The sequence below is a fragment of the Podarcis filfolensis genome, assembly GCF_964270895.1.
Source record: "Podarcis filfolensis genome assembly, chromosome: 3".
Taxonomy (NCBI): domain Eukaryota; kingdom Metazoa; phylum Chordata; class Lepidosauria; order Squamata; family Lacertidae; genus Podarcis; species Podarcis filfolensis.
The window spans coordinates 55,813,817-55,838,786 of record NC_139606.1 but is presented as its reverse complement, the minus strand read 5'-3'; the positions used below and the strand labels follow the sequence as shown (position 1 = coordinate 55,838,786).

Below are 24,970 nucleotides of genomic sequence, written 5' to 3'. Positions count from 1 at the left end.
TGAGTATTTGTCACAGCATACAGCTGGTGGCAGAGGGACAAGGGACAGAATTCATAGACAAATAGGCGGATCCCCATAAGGGTTCCTTGGTGGGGCTGCCCTAAGGCCTTGGCTGCAGCTCTGGAGACTGAGGCTGGCCTCTTTGCACCCATGTGGGTGAGCGACCACTGGGATGACCCACATGACTGGCAACATCATGCAGAAGTCAGGCCACCCAAAACCAAGATCCTTGCTGCCATGCCACAACAATCTCCATTATCAACAAAAAATTGTGGCCATATTTCCCCCAGCCATTGACTTTGTGTGTGATCTTTGGTCCAGTACAGTTGCACTCTGTGTCTGGGGTACAGCGTGTAACTCTCAACATTAGCTGGATTTGCAGAGTCACTTTGACCCTGTAACCTCATTTTTGAAAAAAAATGTTTTCTTATACCTTTCCAAGAGGCATAAATCTGACATAAAGCACACATGATTTCACTAAAATAAGGAGGATCCCTCTGAAATACCACATAGCTATTTACATCTCATTATGGTTCAAGAGTAGCTGGAACATGATTTTTTGATTGGGTGCTTCTGTAGTGCATTTTATTCCACCTATCAATGGAAATTGAAATGTTTTAAAAATTAAATATAATTTTATATTTTCAACTTATTCCTTTGACACTTTTGTTACACTATGGCTCCCTGTTTGTCTTCTCCTCTGTATTGAGCCCTTGAATCATATACTGGAATAAACCACAGAGAATCATCGAGCATAAGAAATCTGATGTAAGGATGTTCGGTATCCCAAATTATTTGTAAAGGGAGCAGATGGATTTGAGTTTTAATAAGCCAGCAGACTACTTAGTGCAGCCCCTCTACACACACATACACACACACACACACCTTGGCTAGGCTTTGATCAACAGGGAGTATAACAATAGTTTAGCCTGGCTTTTTAATGAATAGAATCAATGTGTTATATGAAAGTAGTTTCAGGACAATGCATTGATATTCAGTGTTATCATGTTTCTGGAAATGAGAAATTGATTATCTTAAACTACAGCAGCTTTCTAAACCCTTGGGTAGTTGAAATTAGAATAACACAATTCATCCAGCTGTTGTGAAATCCCTCAGGATTCCAATCCATTATAAAATTTGCAAATCTGGAAAAATCAAATTAGTTTCAGTTAGCGTTTTAAAGATGAGGGAGAATAATAAGCTAATATATTGACATTTATACAGTTGCAGGGCTTTAAAAAATTATAATAAACAATAGCAACACTTAACTCTATATTGCCTGTCTGTCGGCTTATGTGGAAGATGCGCCTAAAGTTAAAGCTTCTATGAAAAAAGACTTCTGGAAATCCAGCCTCTGTCTTTCATATAATATATGGATGACTTATGAATATGATCCATGCATATAGCTATATATAACTTTAAATATCACTCCTGAGCTCAAACCACCACAACAAAACTGACACTAGATATTTTTAAAATCTTTCCTCTTTGTTTCTCTTTTCCATCGCCATATGGCAGCCTGCTGGCCCTAGAGGTGGTACTGGAGTATTTGCTAGTCCTGACAGCAATGTTCGCATCAGATCATCTGCTATAAATTAAGATGCTAAGGTGGTAGATTTGCCATTTTCCAGCTACATTTGTGAAACCCCAGATTTAAGTCTACTCATAAGATAACATTTGGAGTGGCAAACCTATTTTTGGGCTGTGCTTTTTGGGCCCCTCTGCAAGATTTAATATTTTTCTGCAGAAAATTAGCATGGTGAAGACAAAACTCATTTTAGGATCCGTCTCACAGGCATCCTAAATGTCTCTGGATTGGGTTTTGTAATATTAGTTTTGGTATGGAGTAATAGTCAGACATGTTGGGCATGTCTTTCAGGCATAGGTTTGAAATCTTATTTCTTATTAAAGGATCTCTAAAAGTGGGACAATGAAAATCATTTCCTGCCCATCATTAATGGTTGACCCTACTTGGCTAGATTGTCCTGAGAGAAGACCAAACATTATAACCTCACTCGTGTGTGTGTGTATTAAAAGCAACCTTTGACCTTTTTTCTGGAAAATATCTCCTCTCATCCCTCCCTTCCATGTAGTTCTTGCCCATAGTTTGGCAATGAAGTGAAAGTGGACAAAGCTTCCCTTTTAATTGGAGAGCATAGCAAACATTACAAATTGGGCTGCATGTCCCATTTGGGATTTGGCTATTAAAAGAACATTTCTTACTTTGTTGTCTTCCACGGGTTTTTTATTTTCATGCTTGCCATTTGATTACATGGGGTTACTGAGCTCTATAAAACTAAGACTGCACTTCTGCTGCTCACATTTTATTTTTTTCCCCTTCAAAACTCTGAGGAGTACTTTGTTAATAGAGAGACAATTCCAGCTGAAGAGAGTCTTTAAAATTCTGGCAAATGTAATGTCATTTTAGAAATAAGTAGCTGTATATATTTCGAGCTGAACACGTCTCATGTAATTAGAATTAGGACAGATCATACACATTATTTTGCATCTCCTTTCAAGGTAGCAATAAAAGCTGAAAATCCTGGAACATGGATTGCACTTTTAAAAATTGACCTTTATGTTTTGAAATTGCTTTATTCTTACCAGTAGTAATTTAGCATGAGGACAGGATTGCTCATCTGCTAGATGGTATCTAAGGATGCAAGTGCAAAGAATTATTTTATTATGTGTAGATTTGTAAGAGATTGGAATTTTGTGTTCTAGGAAAGAAGATTATTCATTGTTATCTTTTTTTAGTTTTCTTGACCTTTATGAAAGGCATTTAACTTCTAAACTGAATTGTGTTCTAGCTGCTGTTTTCAGCCACTGTTACCATATTTCTTTTGAGTTTTAGTTTTATGTTGGATTTTATTTTTTATTTTTTCTATCATACTCTGTAAGCCAGCATGAGAGCCATCCAGATTCCTCTTGATGGGATAAACATAAAGATAAGGCCTTCTTTAGGTTCTGCGTATTCTCACTCTTGCAGTTAAGGTCTCCTCTCTCCTTCCACCATGCACTGTTTTGGGATTTCTCCCAATCCTCTGGAGCATATTGGGGGGGGGGGGCACAGGGGATGAGAAGGGGAAAGGTCCCATTGCACTGGTGGGAATCCTTAAGTTAGCTTCTGCTAGTACATCAGGGTGATTAGATACAGCCTCTGGGTCCAAGTGGCTTCAGGGAGAGAGACCCATTGCCTGTCCAGGTCGTTCCTATTTCAGTAGCTACAGTATGGAGGTGGAAAAGCAGCAGTTTCTCAAGCAGCTTCCTTCTCTGCGAAAAGAGAGCTGGATGGATTATGCCAAAATGGCGAAATTGAATGGGAAGATTAGACACCAAGAGGACAAAAAAAATAGAAATGAATGGATTAACTTCATAGAACATATGTAGGAGCATTGCAAACATTTAAAAACGTTAGCAGGCTTGGATTAGCACTTGTAATATAATTTGATAAAGGGTATTGAAAAAGCAGACTTAATAGATTAGATAAAAGTATTTAGTCACAGAAAAGAGAAGAGATAATTATTGGAAACTGGGGAGAGGAGTGGGGGGAAGTCCGGGGGTTGGAAGAACCCCTATAAAGATATTAAATTTGTTATGGATTAATGCAATTAATATTGTATGCAAAAATAAATTGTGCTTCTTGGATGTCAAGAATAGCACCCTGTTAACACTATGAAGAGGAAGCCACATTCCTTTTGAGAAAATTGACACCAACACTTGTAATTATCAATGTTAATGGCATCCAGCTAGTACCAACATTTTTTGGTATTTTTTAATAGACTATTAAATTGTTACTTTAGAATCTAAATTTGATAGAAAACCTAAGAACTGCACACAATAGATCTGATTTTAAAAATGGTGTATGGTGGTGGGGAGGCTGCCTTATTCTGCTTAGAAGCCGCTGAACTCTGAATTAAGGATGCGTTTTGAAAAACAAAAATGGTCAATATTGTTAAACTACTTCAGCACAAGTTTTCAGCATGACTGTATCTGGAATTCTGACAGTCACCATACATTGAAATTAAATATGAATTGTGATACATCCAATTGAATGTTTGATTTCTTCTTTAAAAAATGAATTACACATGTTCTGTGCAATTTTTATTTCTCTTTGAACTGTGAGGTGTACTTAAATCTTTTCCCTGAATTTGGCAGCTTGGGAGCTGCTGCCATAGCATATTTTATTCATTCTGCTTAACTACTATAGCAGTTTCACCTCTTTGTCTGATTGACAGTTCAGAGATACTCTGCCTTTTGTTAAGGGGAAAATGGTTTTCTTATTGAGAAAATTGATCCTTTGATGCTTTTGTTCTGAAAGCCACATTATTTCAAGACATTTTTAATAAAATGGGTTTCACATTGATTTTGGGGGAAATTAAATAATGTATCTTGGAATAAACAAGGTACATTTTGTGCATCATTACAGTTGCAGCTTTCGTGCCTCCTCCCCTCCCCTGTAGAGGTGTTGAGCTCCTAATGTATTGAATAAAGTACAAAGAAAGACTTGTAGGCCCACTTTTTTTATAAACAGCAGATTAAAATATTGTTAGCCTGGAAAAATCTAAGAACTACCGCACCAGGCCAATGCTTCACTCATTGGTTAATATTAAGTGTACTTCAATTGTGAAGAGTTTAAAATCTGCACTGAAAGAATTGATACAAATATCTTCGGAATAGGAAAACATAGCTATAATGACAACCCAGCCACAATTTTGCACATTAATTTATGTCATGAATAGATACATATATATATAAAAGAGACTGTGAAACACGATAATCTGTTCATTCATTTTGATTATAGTGAATTAGGCTATTGTTTTTACTGGATGCTACCCATACTTGGCAAAAGGCTGAGTTGAGTCAAATATTGGAGAAGAGCACTTGATGTCAAGTTCTGTCTGCGGGATAAGTGCTTAGACAGAGCAACAGTGTTGGGAGTGGTTAGTAGTTATAGAAGACAAATCACAAAATCCAAAGCCCTCTGGGAATGCACTGTCAGGACAGAAGGTGGTGTGATGGTGTTGTTCCCCATTTTCTCTCTCCTCCTATTGGCTTTTAGTTTTTTTTCCAAGAATTTGAATAGGGAAAAGAAGGACACCAGCCAAAGGGTCGGCATTCTTTCCCGATGGTTTCAGAGTGAAAGGGCTTTGAATTCAAGCAGATCCAAAGGCACCACTTAAATCCACCCGCAAAATGCTCCCTTTTGCCCTCTTCTCTGTGGGGAAGTAGTAGCTATGGATCTTTTCATAGCAACCTGGATGAAGCTTCTTCAGAGCCCATGGAGAAGGCGAGATTCATCTGCAAAATCCTATGGTTCCTGGAACTCCATCGCAACACCCATAGGATTGTGCATAAGTACTTAGTATTTAGGCAAGGTGCCACTTTGACAGTTTTATGAAGTTGTAAGGGGTGATGAACCATAAGCTGACAGTTATTTATATCTGTCATAAAATGGAAGCTTGTAGAGTTCAGTTGTTAAAAGTAAGGCCATGGATAGTCCAAAATGTTGTCTTATTGTAACTATAATAACTATTATTTATTGCTTTCACTAAATTCACTGTATTATGGATTGCCACCAAACTTCATCTTTTAAACAGTTCTTAGAAATTCAGATTAAAATGGTTAAACACTTATTTTTATAAATTAATTTTAAAAAAAAATTCCAGTAGCACCTTAGAGACCAACTAAGTTTGTTCTGGGTATAAGCTTTCGTGTGCATGCACACTTCTTCAGACACCACACGAAAGCTTATACCCAGAACAAACTTAGTTGGTCTCTAAGGTGCTACTGGACAATTTTAATTTTTATTTATTTATTTTGATTGCGTCAGACCAACACTGCTACCTACCTGAACTTATTTTTATGTGACTTTTTCTTTTCTTTGCAGCTGATGCAAATGTGGAGATCAAAACTCTTTCATCTGTACAGCAGCTTGGCATTAAAATGACAATCAGGTACATTACGTCAAAACATTTCACTTAGGTATTTATAAAATGTTCATTTTTAATTTGTTATGACTTGAATGCTATTGAAACCATCCATTCGACATAATACAACATTTAAATTGAACAATTTTATGGTGAAAATCATTATTGTAACGTGAATGGCTTGGAACCACAGAACTGCACACGGTTTCTCTCACTGCTACCATCACCTTCCAGACCAGATACATCACCAAAATATTGTAATGTTCCATGAATCAATGGCCGAGCAAGCTCTTCCTCCTCTCACTGATCCTATGGTAGAGCTATTGCTACTTCCCAATCCCTGTTGTCTCACTGCATCCATTGTGGGGGGTCCATAGACTTTTTTCTCCTTTTTTCCCCCACACCCCTCATTGCAGCCAACAGAAGGGAATTAACTACACCAGACTCATCAATGTGGCAAAATTATGCACATCAGCATGCATCACCAGGAACCAGATGATTACATCTCTCTACCAACCACACTAGCACTCAAAAAACTCATTCTAGTGTGATTATGAATGTATGGCAATGCAGAAACATACCCTAGTTTTTGGTAGTACTGGTAACCCCAAATTTATAATCTCTGTAAAATTATATGTGTTGGACTATATTCTAGTGGCTGATCTGAAATTGTAACAAAAAAAAACCAAACCCGATTGATTGAACTATATCAGATCCTCCATTGTCCATGAAACACTGGGCAACCCCTCAGTGTTTCAGTGCTAGCAGAACATCTATGTCTGTGGAGCTTTCTGTGGGTGAACTGCAGCAGTGTAAGGGCTGGTTTGCTGGCGGGCTTCTTTCCCCACCGGCAGAACAGAACCTACATCACTTTAAGTGACCTCTTAGCCAGCTTTGTCTGCCTTTGGGTGTTCTCCATGAAGCATCATAGAAATACGGTAGATGGGGCTATAGTGTGCTGAAACAACACCAGACCAAGTTAAGTGTCTATATAGGGATACTTTAAATGTTATCAAAACAAAACAATACTCATTATCAAAGATGTACTAAAATTAGTGCCCCATTGCAAATGGAATACTCCATTTTTGCATAATTGGTTATTTTTGTGTGTGCCAATAACAAGCTTTCAGGTCTAAGTAGTACCCGTCTTAGAATGGATTCATTAGCCTTTTTTCTTTATTTTTACCTTTTTATGCCGACTGATCAGTTGTGCTGTATAAATGATGGCTTTGTGTTTTCTCTTTGGGCTGCATCCAGTTCCCCTCTGGGGATCCTGCTCAGAAGCCATGCACCTGCTGTAAACTGGACAGAGAGTGAATATTGTGCAATGCGGTTATCATATATTTTCTTGGTAATCCTCACAAGACGACCTGTATAAAATAGACCAGTGTCCCACACTGGAATGACCTCCCCTTACAGATATGACAGGAACCTACAGCGCAGATGTTCTGCTGCTGGTAAAAACTTTTCATTTGATATGGGCGTTCCTGGACTCTAATCCTTAGTACCAGCTTTACTGAACTCTAGATAGTTTGCTTTATTTTTTATTGTACTATATTTATTTGTAAACAACCTTGTCATTTTTTTATCCTGAAAAGTTGCCAGTAATTTTTAAAGAAATAAATATTCCATTATTGCCATTGAAAAGGAGGGCAGGCTGAGGTGAAGAGTTAAAGGCTCGCCTAAGTCACCCCAGTGACTTCATAGCTGAGATTTATAAGGAATACTGATTTTCTTACCAGTATATAATTCCTGGTATGGTTTGTATGTTTTTCATGCCTTTAAGTAAGTTTGAATTGTATATTTCAACATAATTACCGTAATTGTTGTTTTCAGAATAGATTTGATAAAGGTCATTTAGCTTGTCCTTCAAAACTAGGAATTTGCTTTTATTCTTTTTTGTTCCACTGAAGGGATTAATAATGGTGTTCAGACACATTGAATGTAATTTATTTGAGGTTGGTTATTTGCTCTACCCCGGAGGCCTAGTGCAGGTTAAAAAATATATAACCAGATTACACAAAAAGAAAAGTGCTTGATTACTACTATGATAAAATAAACCCCCTAACTGAATACAAAAATCATGTTTTGTTTTGTCTTGAAACCAGTTAACAATTTGAATTAACCCGGTGCACCAAAGGCCACCCCAAACTAGAGAGTGCTTCTAGATGATTAGGTTCTTCTGAGATGATTAGCAGACATCTCAGGAGTGAGAATTTTATAATTTTTCTACTGAGAAGGTCTATCTAAAGGTCCCTGTTGGTCACAGTAGGAGCAATAGTGAAATAGAAGAACATTCTTGGTTATTTTACAATATAAGCTTAGGAACTTTGCAAGACCCTTGTGACATCTTTATGACATTAGGTGATTGACAGGTGGGTGGCCCTACCCTGCTCTATATTGTCCTGCCAAGCCTTTGAAATGAGCTAGGTTGGTCCTTCTGACAGTACCACCAAAAATGTAATTAGAGGCTTCTCAGCGCTGGTTCCATCAGTTCAGGAATGTCCCTCTCTCCAAGACTGAGCTGATGTCATTCATTTTCAGCGCCAGCTGAATTGCTTTCTCTTCCATCATGCTTTCTAAATATCTCTGTGTAGTCACACAGTTACAGAGAGTAGGTATAGGCAACCATATGGGTTTACTTTGATGATTTTAACAGTATTTTAGTGCTTTATCATATTGTAACTTTTTTGTAACTCACCTTGAGATAAGTTGTGATGAAGGGCAGGAGATAAATAAATGAATAAGTTCACACCAGGCTTTAGGAGTGAGGAGTAGCTCATTTGGTAGAGCATGAGACTCTTAATCTCAGAATTGTGGGTTTGAGCTCCACATTGGGCAAAATATTCCTGCATTGCAGGGAATTGGACTAGATGACCCTCATGTTCCCTTCCAACGCTACAGTACTTTGAATCTGTGGTCACCTTGATTCATTAAATCAGCCAGGCCTCTGCCCTTTAGGGCTTTTAAAGTCATGAACAACAGTGTGAATTCTACATGGTAAGGTAACAGGCAGCCATTGCTTCCCTCAAGCCATTCCTCATAGGAAGTGCGGTAACAGGAGTATCAGATGTTTTAAAAACATCTTTATAATACATACTATTATTTTTGTAGTAAGCTGTTCTAGTATGAGTAACCAAGCTCTGAACACTATATTTTTACCAAAATACTATTAACAGATGCTTTAATAATTCCATATTAATTCAACTGAGACCTAGTAATCTTCTTCCTTGCTCTTGAACCACTAATGTTTCATTCATTTATTTAAACTATCAACACATTTCCATTGTATATGCTTTATTTGATCTTCCTAGAATGAATAATAATCTAAATCAACATAATGTGCATTTTAAAGCTGACTTAAGCTGTGAACAGTGGGGTGCAAATGGAAGCCTGAAGCAAAGCAGAATGCTTTGTGGAAGAATTTAATAAGTTTTTATACTAAAAATGTCTAGTATCAATGGATATGCATGTGTGTGTGTGTGTGCAAGGGAGTGAGATGGCTACACACACTTTTGATCACATGCACTGCTGGTATGCAGTTTTCAGGGGGTTGTTCAAGGTTAACTGCAGCCCTCAGGCCCAGAAAGGTTAGCCATTATTGCTCTATATTTTTTATATAAAAATATAAATACACGCCACACCTATGCTTTCACTAGGCTGGCACATATTATAGTTGTAGGGCAGCCCATTTGTTTTAACATTTTAAATGTGCAAATGCTTATACAATACTGTTGTGCCATTATTTCTGTTCTGTTTGCTACCTTGCCTTGATGAGAAGACACTTACACAATTTTAAAAAGGCAAATAGGATTTGCAAGCAGATGCAGATAGATAGTCATGGAAAGTACCAGGTACAGGTTCAAAAATTCTGTTTTGTTTATTTTTATGTTGCACATTACGTTCCTCTTATGCATCCTGGTCTTGCTGTAACGGCACCAGTTGTGGTTGGGAACATGTAATCTGATGTGTATTTAATATACTTTTTTGTACCTTCCTGCACCTAGCTTGAGGCTTCACACCCAGCTCCTATGTCCCCAGCAAAACCACCAACAACTTTAGTTGGAACTGGGCATAAAGAAGGTTTGGGATTATTGTTTACATTAGTGGAACAGCAATCTGAGTAACTGCATCATTTTTTGCATGCAGTTGCAGCATCTATGACAGAAAGAGCATAAATTTGTCAAATCAGTGCCTTAATCCATTAAATCATACATTTCACGCAGAAATTAACCAGCGGTCTCATTTAAGTGGCAGAATGTGCTTTACTTGGAGAGAGAGGTCAGGCCAGGATTCAAAGAACCGTTAAACTAGTACCACGAACCCAAGGGGCCTTTAGAGTGCTTTCTTTTGAAGACCAGCCATCTAAGCCACATGGAAAACTGTTTAATCTGGGAATGAGGGACTTTCAAATGCAGTTTATGATGTGCCATGGGTGGTGGTGATGGAGTTCAGCTGTTTGATGAAGGAGTCACAAATATTGTTGGGTTTGTATCAAGCCCTTCCATGAGCTCTCTGTATTCAGATTATTATTTTATGTGTAATGTTACGCATCTTAAATAAAGTAGCAAGGTTTAAAAGAAAGAAACAGCTGCAGACATGTTTTCCCAGTATAGATTGCCTATAAATATGATGTGGATTAAGGCTTCTGCCAATTGGCTACAAATCACTCACATTAATGTCTGGTGTGCTCTTTTCCGTAATGAAATAAGTAAATGAAAATGTGTATAGCTTCTAGTTAAGTTAAACTTTTTTTTTTTTTTTTTTTTGGTTTAGCTATGGTAAACATTTGAACCTGCTGAGAGAGAATGCCGAAGATGATCTATGCCATGTAATAATGCACTGTGAAAATTTTTTGAAACGACAACAGGCAGTTCTAAGGACATCGTTGCGTATCCTTTCTCATAATATAAACATCACCAAGTCTTTTGTCGGTATAACTGTCAAAATAATTTTTAAGATGCCTTCTTGAATTATTTAAGATGGCACAAAGATTTGTGCCATATAGGCAGGAACTTCATAACATTTTCCTTTCTCAACAGGCATATTTTTCAGAGCAGATGCTCTCCCATCTAAGTTTTCTATTTCTGCCCAGAGTTTTTTTAAAATCTACAGTGGTTTCCCCACTTACTCCAGTGTAGAAAGCAGATCCACAGACATCCCACAGTTATAGATTTGCATTCACAATTGCAATGAAAGGGGTGTACTTTGTACATGATGCATGTGAATACCCTTAAGTCTCTGGATTTGGTATCTAGGCCTGATCCTTTTCTAATAATGGTCTACTAATAGATGTGTTTTCGATGGCAGGGTTTTTCTGCATTTAACAACAAACCCTTGGATTTCCTGAACGTTTTCCTACAGGTGGTTTGCAGGGAGGATACGTCGGCTTTGATTGGTTTGCATCTTCTGTATTTCTAATAATGATGGGAGACAGGGGAAAAACATTAAATTTTCTTCACCAGTTCTCCCGTCTTCTTGTGTCAGCATTCCTTTGGATACCACGGCTGCACAGTTCTGTAAGACTTCAAAAAAGGTTTCATCTTGACAAGATTGCTCTGAACATTTTAAATGAAATTTAATATTTCCAAAGTTGTTTATAAACAGAACACAATGTGGTTACTTAAAGGTTTTTTTAACCAAATGTTTGCCCTGCAAAATTTCTCTCAGAAAAATATGGATTTGACATCTGCTCAAATGGTTGTCTGGAACTAGGGAAGAAACAGGTAGACAGATAGCAGTGGTGGTGTTATTGAATTTTAAAGTGAGCCATAAAATTCACTTTATTAGTAGTGTTAAATTCTGTATGTAGGCAGATAGAACTATTGAATGGCCTTTTTATTATTATTGCTATGTGCAAGCTCATGCTTTAGATTATTAGCTTTTGTTTTATTATAAAATCATTAAATGATACAAAGTAGCAATTTTGGATAAGGGGAAAAAAGTAAGGCAGCTTGCATTGTCACTGCTAGTCAGAGCCTCACTATTTTAGCATCTCAGATATTTATACAAGTTTCCTTTAACATAAATAATCACAGAATTAAATGAAAACTTGTATGTTTAATTTTTTACTCTCCTACTAACATAAACTTCCACATACTAGAAAACTGAGCAAACAGGGCAAGTGTGGCTCCCCACTTGAGACATGTCAGCATCCCAAAATAATAAAGCCATATGACAAGAGGGACTAAGATTTGAAAAAGAGTTTAAGAAATAGTGTAGGGCATGATCAAGAAGTGCTACTCATGAACATTATGGACATGTGACAATTCCAAATCATATTCTGGAACTTCCTCGACGCTTGCACAGTTGATGCCCGTTTGTTTCTAAGGCCATTAGAGGTCAAAGCAATGGTTCACATCTAGTAGGGAAGCCACAAGCCAAATCATATTGTTAACACTGGTAACAAAGCACTCAAATTAGCAGTTAAATGTCATAAACTCAGTTTAAGGCAAGCAGGCTGTCAGTCAATTCATGGAGTTTCTGGCAAGAACAGGCTTTTCTGTACACTACTTTTTAGAGATAGTAAACCTCCTTGCAAAAGGTAGGTCAGCAGAAAGACCCCAAGCAGTCCACTTGGGACCGAAATGCTTCTATTAGGCACCAAGGAATTCTGTGCATGCCAGGATTCCTTGAAGAGCCACAGCTCTTTCTAGTGTGCAGCTCTTGGTTTCCGTGAAGCAGTCCAGCATTAGAGGTGTGCTACAACACCTTCGACAACACTCCAAGGGATCCTGAAACACACATTTTGGAATGTGCAATGCAGCTGCTTGAAGACAGCCAAATGTCTGGCCCTGGCAAGGACTGTGACTTGGATCCTAAGGCGCTTCTCCATTCATTTAAGAGGGACATGCAGTTTTTGCCAGTTCCACCATCCATCTGCAGCTCCCATCACTTATGTCCCATATTCCCGGGGGGGGGGCAGCCTTCAGGACCAGATTATCAGGGGGCTGTGGAGGGAAGGGGGAAGCAGGTAGTCCTTTCTTCCCATTGCTCCCAAAGCAATGGTAAATGTTACTGGTTACTTTGCCGTATTTTTTTTTCTAGTTGTGTTGGGAGCAAATAAACTTTCTACAGCTAGACATAAATTAGGAAAAGCGATCACTGTTCTATTCTGCATGTGGATAATGAGTGGGCAGAGGGAAGGTGACATCTTTTTTGAAGGGAGACCTTTGAAAAGCTGTATAATAAGGATCCTTTTGGGTATTGTTGCTTCATTGACCAGATTCACCTGCCCGTTGACACAGCAGCGTCTGGGATCCATCCAATCTATTTTTGCAGTGCACACTATGTTGAGATGTTGCTGAAGGCTGAGTTACCCCTAGTCTTTTCTGCGTTCCATATGTCTGGTTTTACGTCGTCACAGGTAATAAAAAATATTCCAATTTGTTTTTTTTAAAAAATGGTTGCCTTGACTGTCAGTGAAAGGGAGACTGCAAAACTGGAGCCAAAGCACTTTCCTCTTCTATAGTGCAGCCCCTTAGGTGTTTACTCAGAAGTAAGTCTCATTAAGTTAAATGAGGCTTACAGGGAAATTAAGACAAGATTCCAGCTGGGTAGGACTTCCACTAAATCATTTCATGTTGAAGCAACTCTGAAAAGAAATTCACAGGAATGAAGATTTTTCTTTTTCTCTTAAAAAGCATAGTGGTAAAAAGAATAGCTTTGTCAGACCCTTAAATGCACAGCAGTGGGCAGAGTTAACTATAAATTATATTTACTGCTAATGAATAGTCAGCTGGGAATTGTAGAAAGAGAGAGCTTTTTGAAATTGAATTGCTTTTGTCTGGTAGTTCTTCATAACCATACTTGAAATCAAGTTATACAGGTGAGACCAAAAAAATGAATTATTGCTACTGCAATAAAAAACAGTTTGTTTTGCTGATATGTACTATTTATTGTACAGTTTCTACAATAAGGCTGAAAGTATTTGAATGCTTAGGAATAACAATGAGACTTGCCTCTGAATGAAAATACATAGAATTGGGCAGTGTATTAGATGCCAGCTCTTACACCATAATTTTAAGTGAAAAGAGCAAAAGTAATTTTGCTGTCTAAACACTAATTGGGATAAATTCAGAGTTTGTTCCTGCTGGATCCCCTAAGCAGAATTCTGCTCAGGACACTCCCATGAAAGAGGAGGAGTGATTTTTCCATTCCTCAAAATCCCCAGTGCTACCTTCCAAGGGATCCTTAATCCTCTAGGTAAGTTTTTCTGGAGTCATAGAGTGTAGGGGGGACTCAACAAAAAATGGTTTTCTCTGTTGGATTAGAAGCTGTCCACAAAAAGAAAAAGTCTGGTTCCAGTCCATTGTCACTGTTGGATACAAATGAAGCAAGCTAAAATCTGTTTTAAACCTTATCTTTTGCAATCAAATTAGTACTTTTGCCTGATTTACTTTTGTAAATATTTACAGGCTGATTAACACAAGATTCATAAGTTCATAGCTAAATGAAATTGTCGTGGTAGATATCAACAAAAAGAACAGTTATTCTAATTTTGTTTTTCATAATCAGTTTAATAACAGAATGTCAGATTTATTAAAAAGTTGGAGAGCTCCTCTTCTGCTAAATACAAACACATTAAACAAAACCAAAGTACTACTGTTTGTGACATTCTTCACTAGAAAACTCTTTCATGTAGCAATTCTTCTTCCGGGTTTTTAATGATGCTACACTCAGGTGGAAACTTGTTTATGCCCATGATTGCCAGAAAGAAGATGCAGTGCAAATGACCAATTGGGAGATGATGATATGACACACCTCCCTCATTCCTTTTTAGTTCAAATTCTTTGAGAAAAGATGCCCCCCCCCCCTAGCCTAGGGGACGTGGTCTAGAGCTTTAGTTGCTTTTACAAACGGAAGTGCTGCCTTCCCAGACAAGCCCTTACTAGTGGCAGTGATTCAGGTTTTCAGTGAGCTCTGGGAACCTCCAGGGAAAAACATTTCACTTCCAGTGGCGAAACAGGGTGTGCTGCCCCCCCCCCATGACTAAGAGCGGGGAGTGGGGGGTGGATTCTGTTGTAAATTATGGTAGCTGACAATTGCAAGGGACCTCAGAATGGAGTATATAGAGCTGGTTGCATTATGTGGAACAGTTGCTGTTGGAAGTGATGAATTGGATTATTGTTTTTTTCCTAGATCTGTCAACAATGGTTGACTCAGTGTTTCTGGAATTACTTGGACTGGAGCGAGATCTGCCATTACATTGCCATTTGTATTTTTCTTGGCCCAGATTATCAGATTTATATGTGTATATCTGTATTCAAGCATCTACAGCAAGAAATTCTTCAGCATACGCAGACTCAGGATCTCCAAGTTTTTCTTAAAGTAATTTCTTCTTTATCTTCATGACTTAGAATAATAGAACAGTGTTGAAGATTTGATGTCAACTTTTTAGAAAAACTTAACAAATCATTCTTTGAATATGTGTTTGTTTTCAGTCTGTTTTCTTACTTCGTAGCTTTGCTTAGTGACAATGGAAAATATCCTTTCTGTAATCATTTAAAGAAAACAAATGCATATGCCAAATGTATATGAAATAGATTCTTCCTTGTTTGTTCACTGGGAATTGGTGATGAGCCTGATCTTGATATGTCATTCTCTCTTACAGAATGCCATATCCTTGATGGACTTTGAGCAAAATACTTTGCTTGTGAGATTTCCAGGGAGACTTGGCTGAACCCTGTTGGAACAGAATGCTGGACTAGATTGATTTTTATCTGATCCAGCAGGGCTGTTCTTAACATTTTTAATAACATTAAGCTATAGATTTGTTTATTTCAAAGCTTTACATTACTCTGCAGAAACAGTAGCTGCCTTTTATTAGAACCAGAATTGTAGAGTTGGAAGGGACCACAGGGGTCATTTAATCTAACCCCCTGCAATGCACAAATCTCAGCTAAAGTATCCATGATAGTCCTGTCTCCTCATAAGTGTAGCGGCTGTATTAACTCAGAAAACTCAGTGAAGAATTTCAGAACTAGAAATGAGCTTTTGGCAAACCTGAGTTAATTCAAAGCTGAATGAATGGTCATTGAGAAGGTAACTATGTCAGTGCTTTGCATATTCTGGTAACTGATTTAGGTGGTCAGAATATATTTTTTCCCTTATCCCTATTGCCTCTCCCCATTTCAACCTACCTATGAGTTGAAATCTGTTAGGGAGAGCTTTCTGATGGTTCCATCATTGAGAATAGTTTGGGACTTTATAACCCATCTGAGGGCCTTCTCAGTAGTAGCACCCCAGTTGCGGAAAGCACTTCTGCCAGACATTGGGCAGGTGCTGACGTCGTTCAGGTTTAGGACTCAGCTAAAGACCTTCTTTAAATGTAGACTGACACCTAGGCAGACTGTTTTTATTCTACTATTATTGTTTTGTTTTAACATTAATTATGTATTTATTGTTGTCCCCTGCCCCTAAGTCTTTGGGCAAAGAGGTAGGGATATAAATTTTAAAGCTGAAGTTAAATGAGTTATTATTTTCTGAAAGCTGCTTTTCTATTTAAGTTTCATATCTGTCTTTACCTTTTCTAAGAATGCACAAACGAAAACTCCAAAGTAGAATTCTCTGTATGAAAAGAGTTGCTTCAGGCATTATATATATTAAATTTAATAAACCCTGTTTGATATACATAACTTTAGAATCAAAGCTGAATATATCGTTCTAGACTGGATAATACTTTTAAAATAAGAAATATCAAGTTAATTGTTTAAACATGCCATTAGCTGCTGCCTGTCTATAACAGCCATTTTGTATAATGTGATTCCCAAAATATACTTTTAATTTAAAATCTTTGACATTCATTTTAAAATAGCATGACAGATCTGTAGTCCTCATTATATAGCAGGAGACAACACACCAGAGCTATTCTTCCTCCTAATAAAATTCATCTTAACATCTGATGACAGGCCATCATGATTAAATAGTTCTTAAGATACAGAGGCCAAATAATAGGTCAAAAATTATGAAACTCTCATTAAAAGTGTGCTGAACACATTTTATAAGGAATCATGGGGTTTGCTGTATTTTTATAAAAGAGAAAACTAAATGTTTTTTGAGGAAAGAACACGATTTTAATTTACACTCTCTGTCAAATTGTCCTAACTAGACTTTAATAACTAGGCTTGACTTGGCAGATTTTGGAAAAGAAATCCACCATATCTGATTTCAGTTTAATTTTAACTAGAATACTCTGGACTTAATTGGTTGTAAATTACACCCTTAGAATACAATACATTGTTTGAAGGAAACACAGTACTAAGTACACAAAGCAGTGCATCATTAAAATGGAAACTCTAATTAAGAGGACCCGGTCTACTTGAAGCTGTGTGCAACAGTTTGTGGCTACATATAGGAATGTACAAACCTATTTACATCAAATGCACAAGCCAGTTTAACGGAACTCAGGTGTGCAGTGTAATACAGACGAACATCTGCATCCATGTTGGTTATTACGTGGTAGGTTTTTTCTGCACATGGATTTCCCTTGCTAGTAGGCTGAGACAATTGACTGCAAATCTCTCCAATAAAAGCCTTATTAACTGCTTCATAAAGCAAATAATTTCTAATTACTCATCCCATTGATACTAAAAGTCAGTATTTAGTTGTAGCTAGGATTGTGGGCCCGTCAGGTCACCTCTTCTTTTCCTCCTTCTCTCCTACCCACCCACACCTCAAAAGTCTATGTGGGCATTTTCTTATCCCAATTTTTCTGATGCTGACTTTCAAGAAGAGCCAGCTGCTCTTTGTCATATAACTACTTTATAATAATATATATGGATAAAAGTGGAAGATTCTCTAACAAAACCACTATCCTCCATTACAGTATGTGAGGTTACTGGTGGCCCATAATACTCCAACCAAGTGTTTCACTTTTTTTGCACAGTGACATAATATATAATATGCAATTTTAGATAGATGATTTGAAGCATCTAGTAACCATCATACAGCTATGCACACAATTATTGACAAACAAAACAGTATCTGAATTACTTTTCCCCCATCAAAACCTTAATGTGGAAAGGCAGTAAAATGCTCATCTTGTATTTCCATATGGTTTACACAGCACTCAAAGTAACAACTAAACTTGCCTCTAGGTTAAGGGAAGCACTGACAAAGCATTGATTTCAGTGTATACTAAAAACTTACTTATTCTCCCCAGTGTTTACTAGCCATTAATGCTACAGTTGCTGCAAATGAGATGCAAATATTAACATCTGCAACACTTGCTGTTGTTTTGTAGAGGAATTCACAACCACTTCTGTTTAGAACTACCGACTTCACTGATGCTCTGCACCTTGCAAAGTTTTACCATGTCCCTAAGATTACTTTAACAGTGGATAGCTTTGGAAAATATCCTTCTCCAGCTCTTGCCAGCATTGTGGTAGGAGCTGGGAGAACAAAAGTCTGCAGTTCCTTATCCCTCAATAGCAAATCAGTGCAAAGGCATTCCTCTTCACCCAGGCCTTAAACCATCTATGCCCTTTTAAACTCTGTTGTGGGGTGTTATTGTTTTTATTTGTTACTATGTTATTCATGTTTGTGTTTTTCTATAGAAATTTAAAATAATAATAATTAAACTTGTCTGTCCTTGGGTTAATTCCCAATTATCTTATTTTAAAAGACATTCAAAATGTACCGTTCATAATGCAGCTAGTGCTAACCTTCTAACAAGATGGTTGGTTTAATTTGTCAGAAACAAAATAGGACATGGCATGCAACTGCAAACAAAGGGTATGGGACAAGGCAATGTTAGTTGGCCAAGTATGCACGTCACAGTAAACCATAGTTAAAATAAATGATGGTTCAGTGTGATAGAGCAGCATGCTACTCCTGTGCTGAGGAAACAAACCTCAGGTTACCTTGTCTGCATCAGGCTTGTGGCTTGTTTATTTTCAAACTATAAGCAGTAAACTAAGAACAAACACAGGCTTCCATTTGTTCTTTATTTGGAGACAAATGAACGATGAGACCAGTGTCATAGCTGCTTTTCTTGCTGTGTGGCGGCGGTAGGACCAGGTTGAAGCAAATTGGGAAGTTTGGAGCAGCATGAAATAACACACTGCTCATTTATATTAAACAGTAATTTATTTTAACTAGGGCTACTGATAAATTGTAGCTTATTTTATACTTCAAATTATGTATACTGATACAGCTAAGAAATATGTAAAGTTTGAAATCCTCATTTTGCTGTATTAATTCCGTTAGTAAATATGTCATTAGACACCATTGTATAGAAACGGATGTGTCTATTTTTCACTTTTGTCATAATGCAGTATCTGTGTATTACAATGGAAACAGAACAAATTTCTAAATGGGATGAAAAAATAAAACAAGTTGCCTCTTGGGAAAGCCTCAAATGTTAATATCCATCATTTTTTCCCTGGCTAATACTTTGCTTTTGTGCAATGTGCAGGAAGAAGCACTTCATGGATTTCAAGTGAGTGATTATTTCAAATACATGGAAAACTTGGCTCTAACCTACAGACCAGTGCTGCTAAGAGACATGAAGAACATTAGAGTGCAGAACACATAGATCAAGCAAATGAGCCTCTCATTTCAAATTTTAGTTACGTTCTTAAAAGGACACTGATTATTTGTTTTATATACTTCTCTATAAAAATGCATTCATTCTAAATGTACATACTGCCAAATCAATAATAAGGCTTTTCAGCATTCTGCTTTCACAAGACATCCTCTAAATTGGTTCATCTGAAAAATAATGTGTTTTTCTAGCCATGCACCATAGCCTTGTTTACACTTGGCTTCAGAACCTGCCCTTGAATTACTTAAATGTCCTGCTTATATTTTCTTGGACTGATTTCCATACTATTAAACTTTGCTTCTCTTCAACATCTACCTTAAATTTCTAAATTGCATACAAGTTTGCCAATAAGAGGCAGTAATATGAATCCCCATTCTGAAAACCCAGCCTTACTTAATATTGATAAATAAAGGCAGAGCTACTTCCTTGAATGTAGCAAGATTGACCTTCGAAGGTCAGGAAACAGAACATCCTTGAAGATTCTCCATTCTGAGTATCTTAGTCTGAAGTAGAATTGTAGTTTTTTTTTAACAATGTACACTAAAACCTTGATGTTTTGATGAGCTGAACAAATTAAACTTCCTGTAACGATAATATGCAGTATTTATTGTGTTTTTTGTGACTTCTCTGTTATTCCAAAATTGAAAGCGAGGAGGTCAGTTTTGAGGTTGTGTGTATGAGCATTGCTAATAATATTTCCAGTTGATCTGGAGTTAAACTATCTGCAGGCTTCTCCAATGTATTACATGTTTGTGAGCATCTTATATGGTGCACACAAATTAGGTATATGTATTAATTAACAAGTTAAACATCAAAAAACTGAAATCACTGGGACTTTAAAAGTGCTTAAATTTGACTGAATTTTACCCAGACATGATTACAAAATTCTGAAATGTACATTCCTGTGTAATGGTGAACAGTTTTGGCTGGCATGCTGAATTTAAACTCAGTGATTTCTTTTGGAGTACAGACAACTCCCCATCTGCATGTGCTCTGTTTACATGTGACCACAAACACACGTGGTGCCAGGATCTCAGAAGTGGATTCTGGAAATGGGGGACACCCTGGAGAGGCGTCCTGGCTTGTCAGGAGACCCTTCCCAGAGCCTGAATAGGATGTCCTCTTAAGGCTCTGGGGAGGATCTCCTTGTGAGCATGAGTCCTTCCTGCCTAACAGCTGATTTTCAGGGTAGCACGGAAACAGCTGCGTCCCCACCTGTCAGCTGTGAGAGAGCAGAGCTGACCCTCTGCTTGCATGTGCGAGCCAGAGGAACAATGCATCTCTGACGCAGATGATGTGGACCAGAAGTGGAGTAATGTGCACATGAGTAGAGGAACAGTTTGGTTCTCCCACAGCTGATGAATAGGGAGGCTCTTACCCATGCATCAGCTGAGCTGATACAGGCAACACCCCATTTTAGGTGATTTCACATATGGGGGGGGTTGGGAACATAACCCCCGCATAAATGGGGAGTCACCTGTATATATGTTTATTAGTAAGGCCTATACTGTGGCCCTCCAAGTTATTAGGGCAGTTTATGTGCTTGTCATATATTTACGCTTTATGGTGCAACTTCATAAAAAGGCAACAAATAAGGTCTTGGGAGAAATAATTGTATCATTGTTAACTTGCGTTGCTTATCAAGCTATAGCCTTGGGTATAGTTTGGTGTTTATATTAGGGGTGTACACCAACCACAAAATTGGGTTCAAAGCCAATTCATCACATCCTTATTCCATCCAAAGCAACTGCCTGATTTGGTTTGAGTCGGAATCCCAATTCTAGAGTTTGTTGGTCATATATTTTGCAACAACTAATGCAAATATAAGTTTAACAAAATCTCTAAAGGCACCCCCCAAGATACATACATGATAGGAAAGCTACAAGTATTATATTGCCAAATGCAGTCTGATGGGTGCTGGAGTTGGAAATCCTCACCTCCATTTTCACTTATTTATTCCAAGTTAAAAATGGTGTGCCCAAGGACTTCCGGGTTGGCGCCATCGCCGAATGGCGGACTCCCTCCGAGCTCCGGAGGGAGTCTGCTCGGCAGGGGCTGGGTTCTACCGCACCGGCGATGCGGGGACCCTTAGAAACCACGGCCACGGAGGCCGTGGACATGGAGACTCGGCTTGCACCGTTAGCGCCCTCCCGACTCGTGAAGGAGCCTTTTTAAAGGCTACGGATCGGGTGCCGGGGAGAAGCGTGGTGCCTTGAGTTCTCTGCTTCCCCTGCTGAGCGAAGCCGCATGCCATTCGGCGGAGAGCGCTGACTTCTTCCATTGAAAATTCGGACTTTTCAACAACAACCCGTGAGTAAATTTGGAAATCGGGTTCAAAAGGAGGAAAAAAAAATTTTTTTTTCGAATTGGATACGAGCGGGGGGGATCCAAAAAGGAAGTCAGTCCCCTCCCTATTGTAAACTTTCCAAAACAAGGACGGGGAAACCAAGACCCAAAAAGGCTTGCATTGCTGATAAAAATCCAAAATTTCACGATGGGGAACTACAAGAACTGTGCTGGAGGAGGAACTGGAGAAGGGAAACGCAACCCCCCCCCCTGGGAACCGGGGTGACTGAAGAGAGAGCCTGGTGAAAGGAGTCGGAGATCTTGACAGCTGTCAAAATAGCTGTCAAAGTCGAAAAGCGGAGTGGATTTTATTATGAGAACTTGGCTGGTTAAATTTGATACAATTTGCTACAACTTGTTAAAATTTGGATACAAAATGGCGAATATGGATAACAAATTGACTTTTGGATTAGAGGAAACAAAGATACAACAATCCCCCTTGAGGAGTTTCGGGACATTACAAGGATTGGGAAAGTGGAAAAACACCAATGGAACTTTACAGGACTGGTTATCTTCTGGGAAAGCTGCAAAACGGAAATAACATCTCGTCTTCAGGGTGTTTTCTTTTTTGTTTTTTTAAAGGAGACAATAGATTTTTCTATTGAAGAAAGGAAGGGACTGAACGTAAGGTTTTGCCCCTGAATAACAACCATCCCTGCAGACTTACCAAACTTTCGAACTACAACGTTTTAGCAGCGGAACAAAGGGAAATCAGACTACAACCTGGAAAGAACAATGGAGGGAGTTCTATTACAGTTTTATTAAAGACTGAAGTTAAAGTTTTGAAAAATAATGATAATAATAATAATTTTGATTTTCAAAAAAATTTATTTTTAATTTTAAAAAAGAAAAAGCCAGCAAGGAGTTGGGGAAAAGTTGTGATTTATGGTCTTAAGAATTCCAGGCAGACACCAGGGGTTGATGGTCAGGGGGAAATTAAACCGGGGACAGGGGGGGGAGAACTAAAACTCCAAAGGCTTGCCAACTTGGTTATTTTTTGCTGAATTGGTCTATTATTCATTATATTTTTTTTATTCTCTACCTTTTCTGTTTCTATTATCTGGGGTGCTTCTTTTATTAAAAAATGGAAATTGTGGAATGACATGGGGTGGGTCTTGGGGAAAGAACACTGGGTTTTTTTTTTTCTTTTTTTTACTGTAAAACAAATTAAGTTTCAATTTGAATGGGGAACTTGTTTGGCCAACAATATGAAAGGGGAATATGGTAGGGGTGGGGGAAGGGGGGAGTCCCGTAAAGTGATATTTTTTGTATTTTTGAAAAATTTTAATAAATATTATTTAAAAAAAAAAAAAAAAAATGGTGTGCCCAAGAACAGCTTCACTTTTTTTCAAAAAAATACCGCCACAAGGCCGAAGTAAATTATGCAATGGCACAGTCCTAGTGAGAGATGCAAGATGACTTCATTGGGTACAGGAGAAAGACAGAAAATGAGAGGCAGAAGCCTCATCCATTTCCAATTGTCACATTCCACCATGTTTTATTCATGCCGTGCTCCTTTTTGAACAGAGAAGGACACACAGAGGGCTAAAGCCAATGGTGCTCTTTTTCATGTTTTAGCGGGCAATTTGTTGTCCCTTTGAGCTGCAAAGATAGGCTTTGTAACAACACTCTGTGGGTAGTGCCAGCTGAAATTGCAGGTGCCAGGGTGGGCCTTACTAAACCTTATTGGGGTTCAATACTTGGGCGGGGGGTGGTGGTTGGGGCTATAGGGTCCAGCATAGTCTGATAAGCAAAATGAATAATGCAAAGCATGCAAATATTTTATCTTGTACTTACTTGTGGGTCTTGCATAGTAAGGGTACTTACTATGTGGGTCTCAAAAGCCAGATGTTTTTGGAACATATTCTGGCAAATTTGGATTTTATCCATTGCTGAGTACACACAGTCAAGCTTGTAAGGTTACAGGAGGAAATTGCACTGTTTTATCCAGTATGCATTTCAAAAATTTCAAGATGAAAATGAGAGCCTACCTTTTATAAAATGCAGCTGAGGAATGCTGTCTTTGGATGTTTAAGCTGATCAGGTAATGCAGCACAGATTGTTCAGTATATAAGCTAATGTCAACCCCCTCCAAAGAAATAAATAATGTCTAACATGTTGCTAAATATAAATACAGTCATACCTCAGGTTACAGACACTTCAGGTTGTGTGTTCGGGTTGCGCACCACGCCGAACCCGGAAGTACCGGAATGGGTTACTTCCAGGTTTCGGCGCTCGCACTTTACGCATGCGCAGAAATGCTGAATCGCGACGTGCGCAGACGCAGCGCTGCGGGTTGTGAACGTGCCTCCCTCATGGATCACGTTTGCAACCCGAGCGTCCACTGTAGTGGCTTTTTAAAAGCATAATTTATAATAGCAATGTCTGGGAATAGAAGAAGATACTGTGGCCTTTCCGAGTCCATCTAGCTATGTATCTGAAAAGAACCTTTTCTCTCTCCCCCAATCTCTGTTTCTAATGTATAAATATTCATGTTGACAGCTTCTATTCTGATATGAATAGCCTGTTCCAAGTACAGTGTCTGTAAAATAACAGGAAGAGAACTAGAGGGCACAAATTGCAAGCATTGTAATTTCCACTAAAGCAAGCACTCTTACTTTTTTGAGCTAAATCGTAAATTGCGGTGCAAGAACATAAGGATTGTTTATATGTGTAGCAAATAGCAATGACTGCTGAAATGAAAAATGATATCAAAGACTTTCTGTTTGTTGATATATATATATATATATATATATATATATATATGCGCACTTATTTCAGCACAGAGAAAATCTTTGCCATCATTTCTCATTTTGGCAGTCATTGCTACTTGGATTGAAGGGCTGAACAGGCAGATGATATCAGACACCCACCTTCGACGTCCTATATATTTCAGCTGTGTGCTCCCGTAGTTTCTGATGCAGCAGCACCATTGGGAGTAATAACTGCAATCTAACTACATGCTGCAGCAAACACTTGAGCCAAGGAAAACCTTTTTAAAGAACGCAATGTCACAAATGGATATTTTGGTCCAGAATGAACCAAGTAGTAAGTAGCAGTAGCGCTTACTAGTATTTAGCACCCAAAACCAAAAGGGCTATGACAGTTGCATTTGTATTAAGCTCCATTGCCACACTGTTTTCACTCA

General features: G+C 38.2%; 1 protein-coding gene across 6 annotated transcripts in view; it reads left to right on the top strand.

Annotated features, from left to right (window-relative positions):
• Nucleotides 1–20,070, top strand: part of TBC1D32 (TBC1 domain family member 32) — a 65,951-nt gene extending 45,881 nt beyond the window's left edge. For 3 of the 6 annotated variants that reach the window (XM_083608495.1, XM_083608494.1, XM_083608496.1), the window contains 6 exons: nucleotides 5,891–5,957; nucleotides 10,707–10,822; nucleotides 11,295–11,449; nucleotides 13,156–13,296; nucleotides 15,072–15,260; nucleotides 19,348–20,070. In XM_083608495.1, the coding sequence (XP_083464621.1) occupies nucleotides 5,891–5,957; nucleotides 10,707–10,822; nucleotides 11,295–11,449; nucleotides 13,156–13,296; nucleotides 15,072–15,260; nucleotides 19,348–19,467 (788 nt within the window). In that variant the 3' untranslated portion in view covers nucleotides 19,468–20,070. Of the gene's footprint in view, nucleotides 1–1,518; nucleotides 3,046–5,890; nucleotides 5,958–10,706; nucleotides 10,823–11,294; nucleotides 11,467–13,155; nucleotides 13,297–15,071; nucleotides 15,261–19,347 lie in introns of those variants that run through there. The other 3 variants (XR_014546884.1, XR_014546885.1, XM_083608497.1) reach the window with 2 other exon arrangements.
• The last annotated feature ends 4,900 nt before the right edge of the window (nucleotides 20,071–24,970 follow it).